At 41.8% G+C, this 18,960-nt stretch overlaps 1 protein-coding gene across 6 annotated transcripts in view; it reads right to left on the minus strand.

Annotated features, from left to right (window-relative positions):
- The window catches only part of LOC142402962 (SWI/SNF-related matrix-associated actin-dependent regulator of chromatin subfamily A member 2-like), a 204,103-nt gene that overhangs the window by 114,632 nt on the left and 70,511 nt on the right, over positions 1-18,960 (minus strand). For all 6 annotated transcript variants that reach the window (XM_075488964.1, XM_075488962.1, XM_075488960.1 and 3 more), the window contains 9 exons: positions 18,788-18,841; positions 9,815-9,945; positions 9,521-9,581; positions 8,086-8,186; positions 7,592-7,739; positions 5,516-5,679; positions 4,370-4,436; positions 3,704-3,814; positions 235-477 (listed from right to left, as the gene is read on the minus strand). In XM_075488964.1, the coding sequence (XP_075345079.1) occupies positions 235-477; positions 3,704-3,814; positions 4,370-4,436; positions 5,516-5,679; positions 7,592-7,739; positions 8,086-8,186; positions 9,521-9,581; positions 9,815-9,945; positions 18,788-18,841 (1,080 nt within the window). The remainder of the gene's footprint in view (positions 1-234; positions 478-3,703; positions 3,815-4,369; positions 4,437-5,515; positions 5,680-7,591; positions 7,740-8,085; positions 8,187-9,520; positions 9,582-9,814; positions 9,946-18,787; positions 18,842-18,960) is intronic.

Raw genomic sequence — 18,960 nt, forward strand, 5'->3', positions numbered from 1 at the left:
TCTCATTATAAATGTATGCAGTAATTACTTGTTATGTTACAACTAAATTGACTCAGAGTCCAGAAAGAGACACTTTAATGAAGACTTTTAAAGCTGTAATAAAGGTGGCTTTTAAGTATGCTAATTCTCTGAGCACAAAGGAGAGTTCAAAGACTATTCCTATAACATGGCCTCCATTTTGTTTCCATCCTAATGGTTTGTTTCTAACAATCTTTAAGCAAAATGTTGCAGTACCCTTTCTCCAGTCATGGCAAATGGAGCATTGAACCACTGTTCAAAGGTGCTGCAGCTCTTGAAAATGGTAGGGAGGAGGAAGTTGAGAAGAGCCCAGAGTTCAGGCAATTTGTTCTGAAGTGGAGTCCCGGTCAACAGTATCCTCCTAGGGGCCACATAATGAGTGTTCAAGACCTGAGTCAGCTTGCAGTGATGGTTCTTCATTCGATGGCCTTCATCTACTATCATGTATTTCCATCGAATCTGCAAGAAGAAGAAAAGCTGGTAAAGAAAAAGCAGGTCAGATATAATCAGAATTAGAACCTACCTCCCAGTAGGTTTAAAACAGGAACATTTCAAAACTGAAACATCAGTCATTCTTGTTGAATAGCTGGAAACCCAAATCTGACATTATCCAAGCATTAGTGGCCTCCCAAGCAACAAGAGGAGAAACAAATAACAGATAGGCTACATCTGTAAATAAGCTTGCATCAGCAAACAGCTGAATCCCCTCATTTCTTGGGAGGAGTTCAGGAGACTGGCACCATAAGGTCAGAATTTGTCTTACTGGGGAAGAAAAAGAACACGAGAAATCCAAATGAAACTGTCAGAAAGAAGAAACTAGACAGGATGCAAAGGCATTTTCAGACAAAATAACTGTATTCTCTCAAAAGATAGCAACCCTGAACTTTGCTTTGATTCAGTTAATCCCTTTATTCTAACCCCAAAATGAAGCAACATAATTAAGGACATCTCAGTCACTGCATCTTCTGACATGAAACTTTAATGCAGTCAGAGCAGATGTTGAAAGAAAACTGCCATGGTTTTTATTACTTTCTGTGCTAAGACATGGATAGCTAACCTATACCCCATAGGATGAGTTTGATGGGACACTGCTTGAACCTCAGCACATCAGTGATTCAGGCAGTTCTTTAGTTTGGTGTGCTGGTTTTAACTGGGATAGAGTTAATTTTTTCCATAGTAGCTAGTATGGGGCTATGTTTTGGATTTGTGCTGAAAACAGTGTTGATGATACAGGGATGTTTTATTTATTGCTGAGCAGTACTTACACAGAGTCAAGGCCTTTTCTGCTTCTCACACTGCCCTGCCAATGAGTAGGCTGGGGGTGCACAAGAAGTTGGGAGGGGACACAGCTGGGACAGCTGACCCCAACTGACCAAAGGGATATTCCACACCATATGACATCATGCTCAGTATATAAAGCTGGGGGAAGAAGAAGGAAGTGGGGGATGTTTGGAGTTATGGCGTTTGTCTTCCCAAGTAACCGTTATGTGTGACAGAGCCCTGCTTTCCTGGAGATGGCTGAACACCTGCCTGCTGATGGGAAGTAGGGAATGAATTCCTTATTTTGCTTTGCTTGCGTGCGCAGCTTTTGCTTTGCCTATTAAACTGTCTTTATCTCAACCCATGAGTTTTCTCACTTTTACTCTTCTGATTCTCTCCCCCATCCCACTGGGGGAGAGCAAGTGAGCAGCTCTGTGGTGCTTAGTTGCCGGCTGGGGTTAAACCACGACATTCGGTCCTTTCAGACACTTCATATCAGCTGTTTAGGGGTTTTGTTGTTGTTGTTTTTGCTTTTTAAAAAGCAAGTACTGCCTCACAACCTACTTTGTTACAGATGTGAAGCTTTTGGTGCCTCTTGCTGCTTTATATGCTTGCTGAGGCCCTCAGTGATCAGAAAGAAGTGGGCCAGATAACCAGTAGACAAGCATGTGTCAACATAACCAAAAATATAACCACCCCCCCAAAAGATGTTGGGCATATATCCAAATCCTAGGCCATGTGACCAGAGGCTTCATGTAAGTCAGGTCACATGCCAAGAATAGAACAGAATAGAATAGACAATTTCAGTTGGAAGGGACCTACAACGATCATCCAAACTGCCTGACCACTTCAGGGCTGAGCAAAAATTAAAGCATCTTATTAAGGGCATTGTCCAAATGCCTCTTAAACACTGACAGGCATGGGGCATTGACCACCTCTCTAGGAAGCCTGTTCCAGTGTTTGACCACCCTCTCGGTAAAGAAATGCTTCCTAATATCAAGTCTGAACCTCCCTTGACTGAACCGTTCCCACGCGTCCTGTCACAGGATACCAGGGAGAAGAGATCAGCACCTCCCTCTCCACTTCCCCTCCTCAGGAAGCTGTAGAGAGCAATGAAGTCGCCCCTCAGCCTCCTTCTCTCCAAACTAGACAAACCCAGAGTCCTTAGCCGCTCCTCATAGGACATGCCTTCCAGCCCTTTTCTCCAGCTTTGTTGCCCTCCTCTGGATGCATTCAAGTACCTTCACATCTGGTTGCCTGCCAAATGTAGCACACAGTACTCAAGCCGCACCAATGCTAAATACAGCGGGATAATCACCTCTTTTGACCGGCTGGTTATGCTGTGTTTGATGCACCCCAGGATATGGTTTGCCCTCTTGGCTGTGAGGGTACACTGCTGACTCCTGTTGAGCCTGCTGTCAACCAGCACCCCCAGATCCCTAAATCCCTATGCCAAGGGTATTGCCAGTTGTAAACCAGAGGATACCTCTGTTTGTAGTTATGTGCAACATTTGAGTCATGTGATGGGTTACACAGCAACATAACAAGACTATGATGTACTGATCACATGACCAGTAAGGTGTCAGTGTGTAGTCCTCAAGTGCTTTCATCAGATACTACATAGCCCCATTGCACAGAAAAGATTGGTGCCACACTGCTGTTCCCTGCTCTTATCTTTTAGTAATGGTGGGCAAAAACTAGAGGGATAGAAAAACTGTGCAGAGTAAAACTGTTTTCAACCATTCAGAATTATGGTAAGATTATGTACTGTCTATGTTCCAGAGCAGACAAATGAGACTTCTAAATATATAATAGGATAAAAGGAAGACAATAGGATCACAAGGTTTCACAGTATGGCAAAACATACCTACCTGGTTGGGTTACACTACCATACATTTTTCAAAAACAGTTCATTACATCTGAGGCACCAATATCCACAGATCAGTTTGTGAGCTTTTAAAAACTGAGTCTTATGTAATAAAGCATCTGGATATCAAATTCATTATATAGGTGGTCACTTGGGAAAAACACACCAGGCAGCTGGAGAGGTTGTAATAACAGCGAGCTTCAGCTCAGAAACAGAACTAGAAAAGTAGAGTCAGGATGACAGATTAGGATAAATGCTATCAGGCAGTGGAAAGAAAAATCACACTTTTCTAAAGACAGGTAAGTCTACAGTACTGACAAAATTCCAGAGCAATAATATTATTCTCTGAATTATATCCAGCAAAATCCTGCTGTTTTCAGGAGGGAGAGATCCAATTGTCAACAGAGGAATGAAAAGGTAGATGAAATGGTTAATTTTTAGCAAGACAAAACAGCAATCCAGGACTATAAATCAAAAACAGGTGTTTTGTGCTTAGCACCAAATAAGATGATGTCTTAAGGATGTGTTAGCTGTTAAGAGATGACAGACATTCCTTACCTTAGCAAGAATATGTTTGTCCTTTATTATGTACTCGTAAGTAGTTAAAAGAACATTAAATTTTCCACTTCGAAGCTGAGGAACAAGTGAGCGACGCATGGCAGGTGTCCCCTAAAAGAGAGACAAAAGATGAAGAAAACAGATATACCTATATTTCTATGCAGTACAGTCATGAATTAGCAGAGAAAGAGCCAATATATGACCTTGTAATCCTGCAAAATCATACCAAATATATTGATATATTCTATACTCCTTCAAGAGTGGTTTCCCTAACCAGCTGCTGGACTGTAAAGCTCTGTTTATATGGGAATGGAAGCATGCAGCCAGCAGTCTAGTCTCCTCACTAATTGCTTGACTTTATAGGAACTGCAGTAGCCAAACAACAAAATATTCAGCTGTATACAAAATGTGCAGTACTTATCATTTGTATTGCTCTCAGCAAATCCTTGCAATATGGTATTTAACAATTTTATTCTGCATTTTGCTAACCTAAAGCAATTACAGTTAATTACAGTAATCTTGGGATGATTAACTCTCACTGCTTAGTACATAATGTACATGACAAAACTTTACAAACAAACACAGTTTACAAATGAATGTAGGGGCTGAGGAAAAAACATGTTTTATTCTTTCAGCTTGATGTTCATATAAAAAAATAAATCAAACCTTGTAAGATATTTTCACCACAGAAGGAGCCCATTTGTCAAATTCGTATGTCCAGTTGGATAAAGTTCTAAATACAAGATTAATAGGTAAAAATAATATATTTCATTATTTGTTAAAAAAAAGTTAAACTTCATAATTATGCCATCTGTTTCCCACTGAATGCTGGATTCTCAACATACTTCTTACACCCCCTATAATAAACAGTATATTTAAAAATAAGCACATAATATATTGTATCAGGATATATGTATCTTTACTTGAGAGGGGAGGAAATAGAAATAAAGCAGGGAAAATGTCTCTTCCCCTTATATTTAGGGGTCCCCTTCAGACCAATTCAGCAAAGTATTTGAAGTATACCTTTGTATTTTGACAGATATTAAGGGGAAGATATACCTACACAGAAAGACTTATGTGTCATTGTAAGCTGATCGCCTCTCATAAATTGAGCTTGCAACTTTTCAGATATAGCCATATGAAGTCTACAGTAAAATACATCTGTATTCAGCTGTAATGATATAACATTGCCACTAGGCAGATTCGGTTTTGCACTGTGTGGTTTCAGCTTTATGATCACAATAAATAGTCTTTAAAATGGGTAAAAGTGTGTTTGCCAGTATGATATGGGAACAGAAGATAACCTTTTTGTTTGTGAAGTCATTGGACATGCCAAGGCAGCACCAACCTGGTCTAATGTGCATCTTATGGGGGGAGAAGAGAAGGAAGAAAGAGTTTTAAAATAACTAAAGTCACTGAAGTTTCAGCTTGTCTCTTCTAGAGTCTTTAAAAGGTTCCTAGAATGGGGAAAACTACAGGCATGTAATATATATATAAAAAAAAAAAGTATCATTCCTCTCTCGTGGCTAATATGAGGAGTAAGTAACAGTGAAGTAGGACACACTATATAGCATGCCAGCAGAGTGAACAGCAAAATTAATGAAACGAAGTGCTTTTATCAGCCATCTGGTCACCTTTCCAATGCTAGAAAATCGGTTAGGAAGAAATAATCACAGGCTAAATTCAGAGTACACACTCAGTGCAATTCTAAGATGTGCCTCATCTTGTCATTGTGTGAAAAAAAAAGTACATGTTGCTAAGAAACCAAAGTACAATACACAGAATAATAGCAGAATGAGTTTCTTTACTTACGAAAGGGGAACAATGATGAGATAGGGGCCGTTGAGTCTTTTGTGTTCCATCAGATAAGTAATGAGTGCAATAGTCTGTATGGTTTTTCCTAGTCCCATTTCATCAGCTAAGATTCCATTCAAATTGTTATTATAGAGTGAAACCATCCATTCCAGGCCCTGGAGCTGAAATGAATAATCATTTCAATTATTTGAAATCCACAGAAGTAGGTAGTACTAATATTACAGAAGCAAGGTTCTTCTCTTACTACTTCGATGCTGTTTTTCCTTCCACAGTACTATGTGCATGCAGTTGTCTTGGAAATGGTGTCCCAATACGTCTTGGAAAAGGTGATATGACTTACATCTATATGAAAGTCATCACTGCTATTTAGGGCCAGTATGGCCCATGCTACAATGTCATATTTTATACATACTGAAGTTTTTTTGTACTGTTGGCAGACTAACACTGCCGCCCATACTTCAGGTTTCTTAACACTTACCACTAAAAGATTCTATTTGTTAATTTAGACACCGTCAAATTTAAAACCTTTGGAGTAAAATTTCATGTCAGTTCTCTGCCTCAACCAAAACTTTCTCAAAACCAAACCTATCACGTCTCATGTGCTAGCCATAAGACTCACATTTGGTTCCACTTCACACCCCCTGACTATCACTAGCATCTTGAAACTCTTGTAGTACACACCCATTTAGTACAACTCCGTGTGTCAGAAGAGGTCCACTGACCAACTATGCCTGGCATGTAGAATCCCAGAGCTGGGAAGAAGCCACAATAGTGTAGTAAGCAGTATCTACCTAGCTGGACTAGCTAGAAGGCACACTCACTCTATCGCATCCTAGCACGGTGACTACTTTCTTGTCACACAGCCTTCTATGCATGTACATATCGCATTATCTCATACAAGTGTAATCTAGACACATTCCCACTTCCATGATCCAGATGTTTGATGAGTCTCATGCATTGGGAGAGAAGTAAATTAACAGGTCTGAGAAAGTTTAGCTAAGAAGTATGGGGAAAACATATGTCAAAAGTAATCCGTTGTATCTGTGAAAATTTATACAAAATAATACAGCCAATCTATCAGCTTCACACATATGCTGATTGATTTATATTTAGGTACTAAATTCTCTGAAGACTGTCTTTACTGAACTCAGGGCAACAACGGTCAAGCAGAACTTTTTCTGCACTTGTCTCCCACTTACAAGTGGCTGCAGAACTGATAATAGAGAAACTCTTTCCTGTGTCATCAATCACCCCTTCACTGACATGTACTGATGTGCAGAAGGAAGAGGCAGCCTAACTAAAATCAAGAATGAAGAACATGTGAAAAAGGAAAAAAAGAGAAGGAAAGTGGGGCAAGAAAAAATGGATAAGATCTAGAGGAAACTGAAGGGCATAAGAGTCAAAGGGAGAGTGATAGGACAAGAACCAAAACCAGGCCTCAACATGCCTGCTGTAAAGCTCTCTGGAAAAGTATGTACCTTATTTGTAACACTAACAATCTGTATATAAAACAAATATTGTATAGAACAATTTTATCAATTCAATCACTAGAGATCCACGCTGAGGTGCTAAAAGCTCAAATTGTTAAATTTTTAAATATTAAAAGAAGAAAAAGATTATTTAAAAAAATAATAAATTAAAATTAAAATAATGAGCAAAAATCCAAATACTGGGTTGATGGGAAGGAGAGCAAAACCAAAACACTATTGGTCTGCAATGAAAAGAGATGTTTACAGGTATATATAGAAAGTTGATGTTATTATTCAAGCAGTATATATGAAAACTGATCTGGGATAGAAGACTACATTCCCTTTCTCCATATGATCATCAATTTCTAACCTAATAGATATCTTGTGTTTCTGCACGCATTTTCAAACAGTTTTTCATTTTAAGTACTGTAATGAAATATCTAGGATAAGGCAAGTCTTAAACATTTTAACATGCTTTACTCAATGAAAAGTATATTATATAGGAGCCTGGCCATTATTATGTAACTGTCAGCTGTAGAGCAGGGTATTATTTTGAATAAAAGGGTTTGGAACTACTTAAGCTAACTCCAAATAGATTTTTTACCTGATAATGTTTTAGTGTACCATTAATAAGAAGAGAAGACTGCTTCTCCACCCTCTCTATGATTGCATGAGCAACAGTGTAGTAGGACTGAGACCCTCTAGCACTATATTGCATACTGTATTCATCATCCACATCTTGTTTGGCTGTCCTGGAAAGCAGACAAAGAATAAAGGTAAATTCCCACAAATACATATATTTTTCAATACAGTTCACTTATTTATACAAGTGGTAAAGAGGCAGTAGAAATCCTCAACTATGGGAAGTTCACCCTTAGAAGAATGCACGTTACTTTTTAAGTAGTACACAAGTACTACCAAGCAGTCATATCCCTCCTCCTGCAGATGCATGTCACAGGCGCTACAACAACCAGCCACTCATGGTAATCTAGAGCAAGCTAATTTTGAGAGCCCTGATAAGAAATCACCATTCGGGGCAGAGGAGGGGAGGAGAGAAAAAGAAAAAAAAGAAAAAAAAAGGCAGAATCCAAAGCTCACTCAATGATTTGTTTAGCATCTTTCTCAGAAACTTCCTCGCTGTTAGGATCCAGAAGTATCTTCTCATCTGCTTCTAACCTATTTGATTCTTCTTCATCATCCTAGAAAGGATGGAAAAAGGACAGGAAAATGTTGTACTCTCCAATGCTACTCAGTCGTAACTTTGGCTAACACATATTTATTAACAGTTTTCATTGAACAATGCTTTATACTGACAGGAACCTGAACCAAAAAGTTCAACTGACAGCTATCTTGATACACTGCAGCAAAACAAAAAAAAATTTACATAGATTAACTAACAGAAAGTCACAATACTTTAAGAAAAAATATTTTCCTCTTCAATGTTCTCATTTATAAAAATCTTACCTGTCCTGCTCATAGAGCAGACTGATATTATGCATATGTTTGTATTATATTCAAGATGCACGATACTGTAAGACAGCTTAAAAAAATGGCAAGAGCTCCTGCATTCATGCTGGTTTAAGTTTTTGGTTTATTATTTTTTTAAAACAGATTATATTTTTAATCTTTATTTATAGTTTCCCTTCTAGCTACAGTTGCAATGGATGACAAATGGGTAAATTTTTCTGATTTTACTGGGGGCTCTCTAACAATGCTTGAACCATTTGAAGAAAAGGGTGTTGTGGAACAATTTAAATTCTTAGCAATTAAACAGAGCAAAATATTGCTCTATAATATTGCATCTATCAAAGATGATATAAGCAGACAAACGAATGTACCTAACTATGTCTTATTACATTGGCCCTATTTCATCCCTACTGAAGAATTACCAAGGAAAAAAAAAAAAAAAAAAAAATTACCCTGAAAGCTTCCAAATGCTGATGTGCAACTGTAAAAATGAAGGTGTATTCTAGCAAATGATCCTAATAAACCTTTGCCATTTACTGACTCAAAACACCCGAGTCAGAATCACACCACAATCAATATAATTTGTCTTTTCTCATCCTCTCAATAGGCAATACTTCAATGTTAAGACTAGGAAAGCATTGCTTTCTGTAGAAAAGTATTACATAATGGATACAAGAGGCATCTAGAAGATAAAAGATGTTACCTTCATTCAGCACAAAGCCACCATACATCCTTTACAGAGGTGTATTTTAAAATAGGAACCTGCTTGCCTGTTCTGACATGATTATTTCATTATTTTTACTCTGATGATATGAGAGTAAAACAAGTTGTCTTTTCCCCTCATTCAGACTATCAGGTAGGCATTTACAGCATATATAAAAGACATGCTATGCAATGAGCATCGCTGCAAAAAGGATATATTTTGCTGTTTGTATTATGTTTAAAACAATTAGACACTTGCTACTGCTTTTCTTCAAGCCTATGAAAAAAGGAACATACAGGAAAATAATGTGGGTTTTGCTCTACTGCACTACTAAAAATGAAATTTGAAGAAAAGCATACCTACCTCCTCCTCATATTCAGAGCCACTTTCATCTTCACTGTCTGACCTGGGAGCAACTTCATAGCTGACGAAAGAATATGAATTAGAATATGAATATGAATTTCGTCAGAGAAGACGAAAGAATATGAATTAGAAATACAAATGGAGAAATGGAATAGATTCAATACATTTCCTACTCACAAGTAATAAATTAAAGGGCAAATAGAATAGATAAAAAAGACAGTTTAATCAAAAATAACAATACAGTTGATACCCCCCCAATAATAAAAATACCTGATTGGTTTGTTAGCTACTTACCCAGGGTTCATTTCTAACCAAGCATCTAGCTGACTTGCTTTTGGTGCTTCTGGTCCAAGAAGAACTTTGCCTGTTTCAGTGTGAGTCACTTTGACTGGAAGGTCACTCATCTGACTGCTCTCATCTATGGGCTAAAAATTCAGATGAAATGTTATAAGATAACTGGTCTTCCTGTGTTTGCCACAGTTAATGAAGAGAGCTAACAACAACTGCAAAGTTATGACTCTGAGTAAGTTAATGTGTTACTGAAGCCTTGGCTTCCCATACTGCTACCAAGTCAACACTAAGTCACAGTATTTCTGTGTGTAACATATCTCTACATTTAATATCCACACATGCATCACAGTATTCCAAGTAAATAAATGAGCAGTGTGGAACAGAAGTAACTTGACCTCTCTGAAAGAAGAGAGAAAGTATATTACAGTCCTTCCACTCTTGCTGCTTATACTGATGGAGATCTGTAAGGAGAAAAAACATTGAGCTTTCAGCCTTTTTCTTTCTTTATGGATGAAGAAATGGAGCTATAAGATTTTAATTAACTTTTAAAGTAAAGAAGTCCTAGTTAAAATTCACTGTCCTGACTCCCTTTCACTTACTCTCGTGCTCTAACAAAAGAAAAACAGAACAAAATTATGACTCTGATACTTCTTTGGCCTGCTCAAACCACAGATTTTCTACTTTACAAACTATTCTGGCTAAATATCTTCTTTTTAATAATAATTAGCACAATAAAGAACCCTTTCCCCAAAAACCCCACAAAACTGGAAAAAAATTTGAACAGGTATAAAGATGACTTACAGTGAGTATAAAACTTACTCCCCCTTCTATAAATGATTATGTTACAGCAGTATACATACATTTTCCTGGTGCAACTATATATACATTAAAGGATGCGGCTGTACTTTTTTTAACTACGCCAGCAAAGATATTACTTTCACGTGTAGATAAGACATAAAGTAATAAGCAGAATTTTCAAGTTGTGTTTACACATAAATGAGTAAAAAAGGGCATAACAGTATAGCTCTTAATGAGGCAGCATATGTCCTCCAATTCTACTGAAAAAAAAAAAAAAAGAAAAAGAGAGCTAACTGTTCAAAGAACAACATGGGAAAACTTTTCATTTTCAGTTGCTTCTGAGGGACAAAGTACCCTCGGGTATCTTGAGAAGCCTTTGTGACAGTATATTTTACCCTATGCCAGAAAGGGAATTGATGTGCAATGTCAACAGTGTATTTTCTAGTAATGAGATGATATAATCTGTTGTGCTTACAAGTGCATTTTGAAAAATAAATAATGTACTATACACGGATTTTTATCTCAAAAAAAACATGTATTTTTAAGTGTCTGCCAAAGCTGAAAAGGATTTTTCATCATACTCAGTGATAGATTCAATGTACCTTTGTTGTAGACTTCAACTCTTTGAAGAGAAACAAGTTAGCACCAATGTTAATCCAGACTGGTTTTCTCCTGGTTATAAAAAAAGCTATGGCAATGGTATATGACTTTTCCAAATTCCTTCACTCTTATGTACTGTAACACAGAGCTCCCAGCTTGCACCCAGGAAATCCACTGACCCACAGCCATGCTGGCTGAAGCAGAAGGTCAGATCTGAAACTGCAAGGATTAAACAATAAGGTTTGCCCAGCCATGACTAAGGGTGAGTCAGGCAGGAGCTGTGAGCAATGGAGTAAATGAGCTTGACTGGTAGTCAATATCAAAGGCTTCTGAATCAACTGGATCCTCTCCTGTGCCAGCTCAGGGATAGCAATAGGATAGCAATACCTATGATGGGCATGGGATGAGAATGCATGATCATGCAATTCTCCTTCCACACATGACAGTACAGTCTCCTTCTTTGGACAACTCCCAGTACATAGAGAGAGCTAGGAAGAGCTGGTAGCTCTTGATGATGCTGCTCTGGGTGGGATTTCCAAGGCAATGCCTCTCTGGAACCTCTCTTTTCTTCCCAGGAGGAGAAACCATATACCACTCCCATGACTCAGACCAGGATTAACAGCCATCTTTTATTCTCTAACTGTACTACCTTTTAAGAGCTCCTTTTTGTTAACACATATAAATCTAACAAGACTCCATAAGAATCAATATAAGTTTTTCATATAAATATGGGGTCTGCACATAGCAACAGAGAGAGAAGTAGAAGAAAAGAAAAAAGGAAAGAAAGCAAGCAGGTCCAAACCCAAAACCAGAGTCCTTGACTCCACACTGCACAAAAATTAAGGACAGGTATAATTCTCCTCACTTTACTCATATGAGAAAGTGAAGCTCTGTCTCTCACACACACTCTCTCATAGTCTTTCCTTCTCTTTTCCTGATGCTCTCAGACTTCTGTCTTTAGTCAGTCATCCTTGCTGTGAGTTGCTTTAAATTGTAATTGGATAATCTTCCAGATTCTGAGGGGGGGGGGGGGGGGGGGCCTTTGTCAGAGGAATTCCTGGGGATATAGCCTCTATTTGATGAAACTGAGAGTTGCTAAATTAACAAAGGACAAACAGAAGATATGATTCTTTATTCACAGTAGAAAATATTTTTAAGAAACAAAACAGAGTACTGAAGGAGCTAGCGAATGTTACAGCAGCACCCCTACTCAATCGTCTTGGGAGTCTGGGGAGGTCCCTGCTGACTGGAAGCTAGCCAATGTTATTCCAATTTACAAGAAGGGTGCGAGGGAAGACCCAGGAAACTACAGACCTGTTAGTCTAAACTCAGTACCCAGAAAAATCATGCTGGGTGCTATTGAAAGGCATTTAAAGGAGAATGCAATCATCAGGCACAGTCAACATGGGTTCACAAAGGGAAAGTCCTCTTTAGCTAATTTAATATCCTTCTATGATAAGGTCACTCACCTAGTGGATGAAGGGAAGGTGGTGGATGTAGTTTTTCTGGATTTTAGTAAGGCTTTTGATGCTGTCCCTCACAGCATCCTTCTGGACAAGTTGTCCAACTGGGACATGAGCAGGTACACGGTGCGCTGGGTGAAGAACTGGCTGAAGGGCAGGGCTCAAAGGGTTGTAGTGAATGGGGCTACATCTGGCAGGCAACCAGTCACCAGCGGTGTTCCTCAGGGCTCAATTCTAGGGCCAGTTCTGTTCAATATTTTTATCAATGATCTGGATGCAGGAGTTGAATGCACCCTTAGCAAGTTTGCTGACGATACTAAACTGGGAGGTGCTTGTGAGAGACTGAAAGAGTTAATGTCTCAAACATTGTGGCGAGGCGAGGCGCTATTTGCGTGGCGACTTTGCATGGCGACGGCAGGTCGGCGCGCACGGGGTGGGGGAGAGTGGGAGCGGGATGTGCGGGACATGGAGAGCACATCGGAGGATGCGCGGTTCCAGCTTCCGACGGACCTTACCATGTATGGCCAGAGATCACACAGAGTTGATCTGAGGAAGGGGCTTTTAACCGCCTGAGAGACCTGGGCATACCTGGAGGCGGGGATTAGCTTATAAGAGACACACCCTCCAGGGAACTGCGCGCACGCCCACCACTGGAAGATTGCCATGCCTGTCATCGTCATCGCGGGATCCAAGGGTGGTGATACTTTTTCTTTCTCTTTCCTCCTCTCTTCTTCTTTCCTTTTCTCACTTTTCTCTTCCTCTACTCTTCCAATATATGTAAGTTTGGGATAAATTGTGACAGGTTGCCTGGAAAATAGCTCCGTTGCCCAATCGCCTCTGTTAGTTCATTGAGCTCGCCAGTTCGTTAAGTTTGTCCGTTTGTGGAATTCGCCAGTTAATAAAGTTGCTGGCCAGACTGTTCCTCTGAGTCATTGTCGTGACTCTACTGACCACACAGGTCTGCCGAGCAGAGATCGGCCTTCGTCGGTACACAAACCGTCAGGGAATCAAAAAGATTCACCCATCTCGCAACCCACCGAGTGGGACGAGAAATTAATTTGGTTTCAGAAGTGGGATTCCCCGACTTGATCAGTGAGAGGAACAGGGAGGGGATATCGATTGAGTCGAGAAGGGAGGACGTGAATCGGCTGAGTCCGAGTCCTCCGGCAGATAGATGATCATGGCTTCCTGGGTTCAGCCTGATCTGGACTGCTCCCCTTTGTTAGAGTTGTTAAAAGCTGTTGTTTGGGGTGTTTTAGTAGCTGCGCTGATGGCAGTGCAGAAGTATAAGTGCACGGTAAAATGGGCTGAGCGAGAGGCGAAGAAATCGTTACAAGATTTGGTTAAAAGCTTGCAAGCAGAGCTGGAAGCTGAGCGGAAAAAACGGGATTTGCTTGAACGCTTGCAAGCGGAGCTGGAAGCTGAGCAGAAAAAACAGGTGTGAGCAGAAACAGGAGTGAATAGGTTGCAGAATCAGCTGCGCGATGGTTTTGTCAGGGAGTGCGGGTTGCGGTTGGCGCTAGCAGAGGCATGGAGGGAGGATCTGGAGAGTGAGTGTGGGCACTCTGTTCTGTCTAAGGAATGCGAGCTAGTTGACGGGGGGGGGGGGGGGGGGGTAGCTGGCCACTACCCCTGGGAGGAAATGGAACAGGCAAATTGCCAACATGAGGAGAGAACCGCTCCCCAACTTCGCCCACTTATTAAAACAGAATTTCAATATGAAGGGGGTGCCGATACCGCGCCAGAAATCATAACAAAAGAAATACCCTATAGTGCAACTAAATTGGCGAAATTACAAGATAGATATAGTAGGCTCCCTAGAGAAACGGAGACAGAATATGTGTGGAGGGTCTCCCTCATGGGGGGGGGGGGGACGACACACGGACGGACACACACAGAATTAAACTTTCTGAGGAGGAGGCGCAGGGATACTGGGGTCCAGGCGTGTTTCTAACCATCCCCGACACTCGAGCCCCCTGGTCCCTAACTCAAAGGGCGGCATACTGGGCTGGAGGGCTAGACCCCATGGAACAGGGAGATCCGGTGACCATCCCCACTCCGGGACTGGATCAAATTACCGAGAGCGTGCAAAAAGCCGCCTGCCTCCAGCTCGTGCATGACCGGCACTTAATACCCCATCAGCCCTCCCCGATGTTGCTAAAGGCCAACCCCAACTGAATGAAACCCCTGATAAAGGGCCTTCCTGATCCCCTGAAGCTACATGCCATACAAATCCAGGACCGCCTAAGGGCAGTGTACCCAATTCAGGAGCGTTTAACAGAAATGCTAACACCCCGGAGAAGCCAAACGCAGTCCACTCTGGCGGAATTCCCCCTCACCTGGGGAGGGGTTGCGCAAGAGCTGATCAATTATAGCCGCAACGTGGGAATCTCCGGAGGGGAACAAAGGGGTAAAGCCACGGTTAGGAGAACCAGATTAGACAATCGGCTTTTAAAAGGCCTACCCTTCGGAAGACCTCCTGATAATCCCTTGCTTTTAAAACCGGTCCGAAAAGGGACCGAGTTTTCCTTTTCTTTTGCAGGGGGAGAACCAGACAGTTGCCTGCTAAAGCGTACCGACCTTGTCGGAGGAGCGTCGGACCTCAATGAATACTGCCAATGTTGTAATAATAGTCCTAATATGTATTTACGATTTTTCATGTGGATGGTGGTCCTCCACTCCTCTGAGAAAGGAGGACACGGGGGAAGTGGAAACCATATTCCTTAGAAGCTTGCGTGGGAACCAATTCATGTGTTTACTAGGAATAGAACCGAATAGAATTTCTGGAATAGAACCGACCAAGGGATAGGTGTTGCCCTTCCCCAGTCAACCGAACAAGGAGTGAGATTTGTTGTTGTTGGTGGTGGTGGTGGTGGTGGTTTTTGTTGCATTACCCAATATTATGTATAACTTGGAAAAGTTCTTAACTATAACACTGGTCCTGGGGACCCCCCAAAAAACCTGGCTCTTGGAGAGAGTAAGGGTTCTGATAAGGGACATGTGTATTTGTTGGGGTTATCCTTCCCGCAGATATAGAAACCGGGATGTTCTGTGCAACAAGACTTACGGTAGAGTCAAGTATTGTGGCATACCCCGTACACACTACCCTTTGCAGAGCCTGCCGCTCACTGCAAAACCTGACATACCTGTAAAATTAGCATATCCCCAGCCCCCTTGGGACTAGTTTGGGGATGTTCTAACTGGAAATTTTATTCCTGCTTAACCTTGAAATATCACGCTGGTCTGAAATGTGGATTAGTTGTCCCATCCTTATGCCCATCTCGTGTTTTCAGTTTCACTGCCCCTCCCTGGTGAGTGCGCTGGGAAGTGGCAGAAGCCCCAAAAAATTCGATGTTGAATTTAAGTGATGGAGAATGTTGTATAACATTGTCCATCTCACAATTCCAGTACTACTGCACTCTACTACTACTACACTCACAACATCAGTACTACTATAGAGGCAGCATGGACCAAAATGAAAGAAATTGCCGACCAAGCTGCCGAACTATTTTGATCACTCCAACCGAAAGACTGTTTCGACGGGCATGCACCCGGATCTTGGTTCGCTTCCCTCCTACAATCATGGGGACTCACGGGGTGGGGAAAATGATTAACGCAAATTGGAATAACCCTGTTGGCTGGATTCCTGTTCCTTATGACTGGCATAGCTATTGTTTAATGTATGATTACCCATCTGCTTGCTTCTGCTTTCATTCTCTTTTCTCCTGCTGTTCACTATGTTCATATCACCACCCTGGAAGACAAAATCAAGGACCCTCCACCAACTCTCGTTGAAAATGTACGATTTTGCGAACTATGTCTTCTTGATCTTCTCTATGTGAAAATCGTCGCCCTGGATGAAGATTATATACACAATGCTTGAACCACGGGGTGGTGTGAGAGACTGAAAGAGTTAATGTCTCAAACATTGTGGCGAGGCGAGGCGCTATTTGCATGGCGACGGCAGGTCGGCGAGCACAGGGTGGGGGAGAGCGGGAGCGGGATGTGCGGGAGCGGGAGCGGGACATGCGGGACGTGGAGAGCGCACCGGAGGATGCGCGGTTCCAGCTTCCGACGGACCTTACCATATATGGCCAGAGGTCACACAGAGTTTATCTGAGGAAGGGGCTTGCAACCACCCGAGAGACCCCTCATGATCACCCCCCTCCCCCAGCGCCTGCGCAGAAGATGGAGATCTTTCTAGAACAAGAACCATGTAAGTCCTCAAGGGGCGTACCTAGAGGCGGGGATTAGAGTATAAAAGATACGCCCTCCAGGGAACCGCGCGCACGCCCACCACTGGAAGATTGCCACGTCTGTCATTGTCATCGCGGGATCCAAGGGTGGTGATACTTTTTCTTTCTCTTTCCTCCTCTCTTTTCCTTTCCTTTTCTTGCTTCTCTCTTCCTCTGCTCTTCCAATATATATATGCAAGTTTGGGATAAATTGTGACGGGTTGCCCGGAAAATAGCTCCATTGCCAAATCACCTCTGTTCGTTCGTTGAGCTCACCAGTTAGTTAAGCTTGTCCGTTTGTGGAATTCGCCAGTTAATAAAGTTGCTGGCCAGACTGTTCCTCTGAGTCATTGTCGTGACTCTACCAACCACGCGGCTCTGCCGAGCAGAGATTGGCTTTTGTCGGTACACAAACCGTCAGGGAATCAAAAAGATTCACCCATCTTGCAACCCACCGAGTGGGACGAGACATTAATTTGGTGTCAGAAGTGGGATAGACTGTTCCTCTGAGTCATTGTCGTGACTCTACCGACCACGCGGCTCTGCCGAGCAGAGATCGGCTTTTATCAGTACACAAACTGTCGGGGAATCGAAAAGATTCACCCCTCTCGCAACCCACCGAGTGGGACGAGACAGTGCTGTTGACTCTCTTGAGGGACAAGAGGCCTTGCAGGGGGTTCTGGATAGATTGGAGCATTGGGCAATCATCAGTGACATGAAATTTAACAAGAACAAATGCCAGATTCTGCACCTGGGATGGAGTAATGCCAGACACAAGTATAGATTGGGAGAGGAGTGGCTGGAGAGCAGCCCTGCAGAAAGGGATCTGGGGGTGCTGGTTGACAGCAGGCTCAACAGGAGTCAGCAGTGTGCCCTCACAGCCAAGAGGGCAAACCGCATCCTGGGGTGCATCAAACACAGCATAACCAGCCGGTCAAAAGAGGTGATTATCCCTCTGTATTTAGCATTGGTGCGGCCTCACCTTGAGTACTGTGTGCAGTTCTGGGCCCCACAATTTAAGAAGGATGTGAAGGTACTTGAATGCGTCCAGAGGAGGGCAACAAAGCTGGTGAAAGGGCTGGAAGGCATGTCCTATGAGGAGTGGCTAAGGACTCTGGGTTTGTCTAGTTTGGAGAGAAGGAGGCTGAGGGGCGACCTCATTGCTCTCTACAGCTTCCTGAGGAGGGGAAGTGGAGAGGGAGGTGCTGATCTCTCCTCCCTGGTATCCTGTGACAGGATACATGGGAATGGTTCAAAGCTGTGTCAGGGGAGGTTCAGACTGGACATTAGGAAGCATTTCTTTACCGAGAGGGTGGTCAAACACTGGAACAGGCTTCCTAGAGAGGTGGTCAATGCCCCATGCCTGTCAGTGTTTAAGAGGCATTTGGACAATGCCCTTAATAAGATGCTTTAATTTTTGGTCAGCCCTGAAGTGGTCAGGCAGTTGGACTGGATGATTGTTGTAGGTCCCTTCCAACTGAACTATTCTATTCTATTCTAAAATATGTATGCTTGTACATTCATGTTACTGTATTTTCTTTTCTTTCAAATAAGACTGAATTGATGAATATTGTGATCTCTGTGTGTCTCTCATGGGGACCTTAGCATGCACACTTGCTACCTTCGACCTTAGAGATTCCAAATGCGTAGGCACCTTTTGAACTAATTTCCCCAAATCAGTTTCATTTTTGCACTCTTTCTGAGTGTATATGTGGCTCTTAATCACATGCAAAAGCCCTACATAGCACTAACTGAACAAAGAGGTCAAATGTCTGGCATACACTTTAATCTTTTACCACCACTATAAGTTATAACAAGCTCTGGGAAAATTACACAAACCAACCAACCCCACAAACTAAAAAGGCTTGTAAAATTCATACCTCTCCATCAGGACCAAGACCAGATCCCATTCCTTCTGCATTTTCTTCTGCCTTCTACAACAAATAGAGGCAAAACTATCATAGTCAAGCTATAAGCATAAAAAAACATTTTATATGATGAAAGCGTTCTAGAGCATTAACAGTTTTTCACTTTACATTTTCATAGCCTGGGA

The sequence above is a fragment of the Mycteria americana genome, assembly GCF_035582795.1.
Source record: "Mycteria americana isolate JAX WOST 10 ecotype Jacksonville Zoo and Gardens chromosome Z unlocalized genomic scaffold, USCA_MyAme_1.0 Scaffold_18, whole genome shotgun sequence".
NCBI classification, from domain to species: Eukaryota; Metazoa; Chordata; class Aves; order Ciconiiformes; family Ciconiidae; genus Mycteria; species Mycteria americana.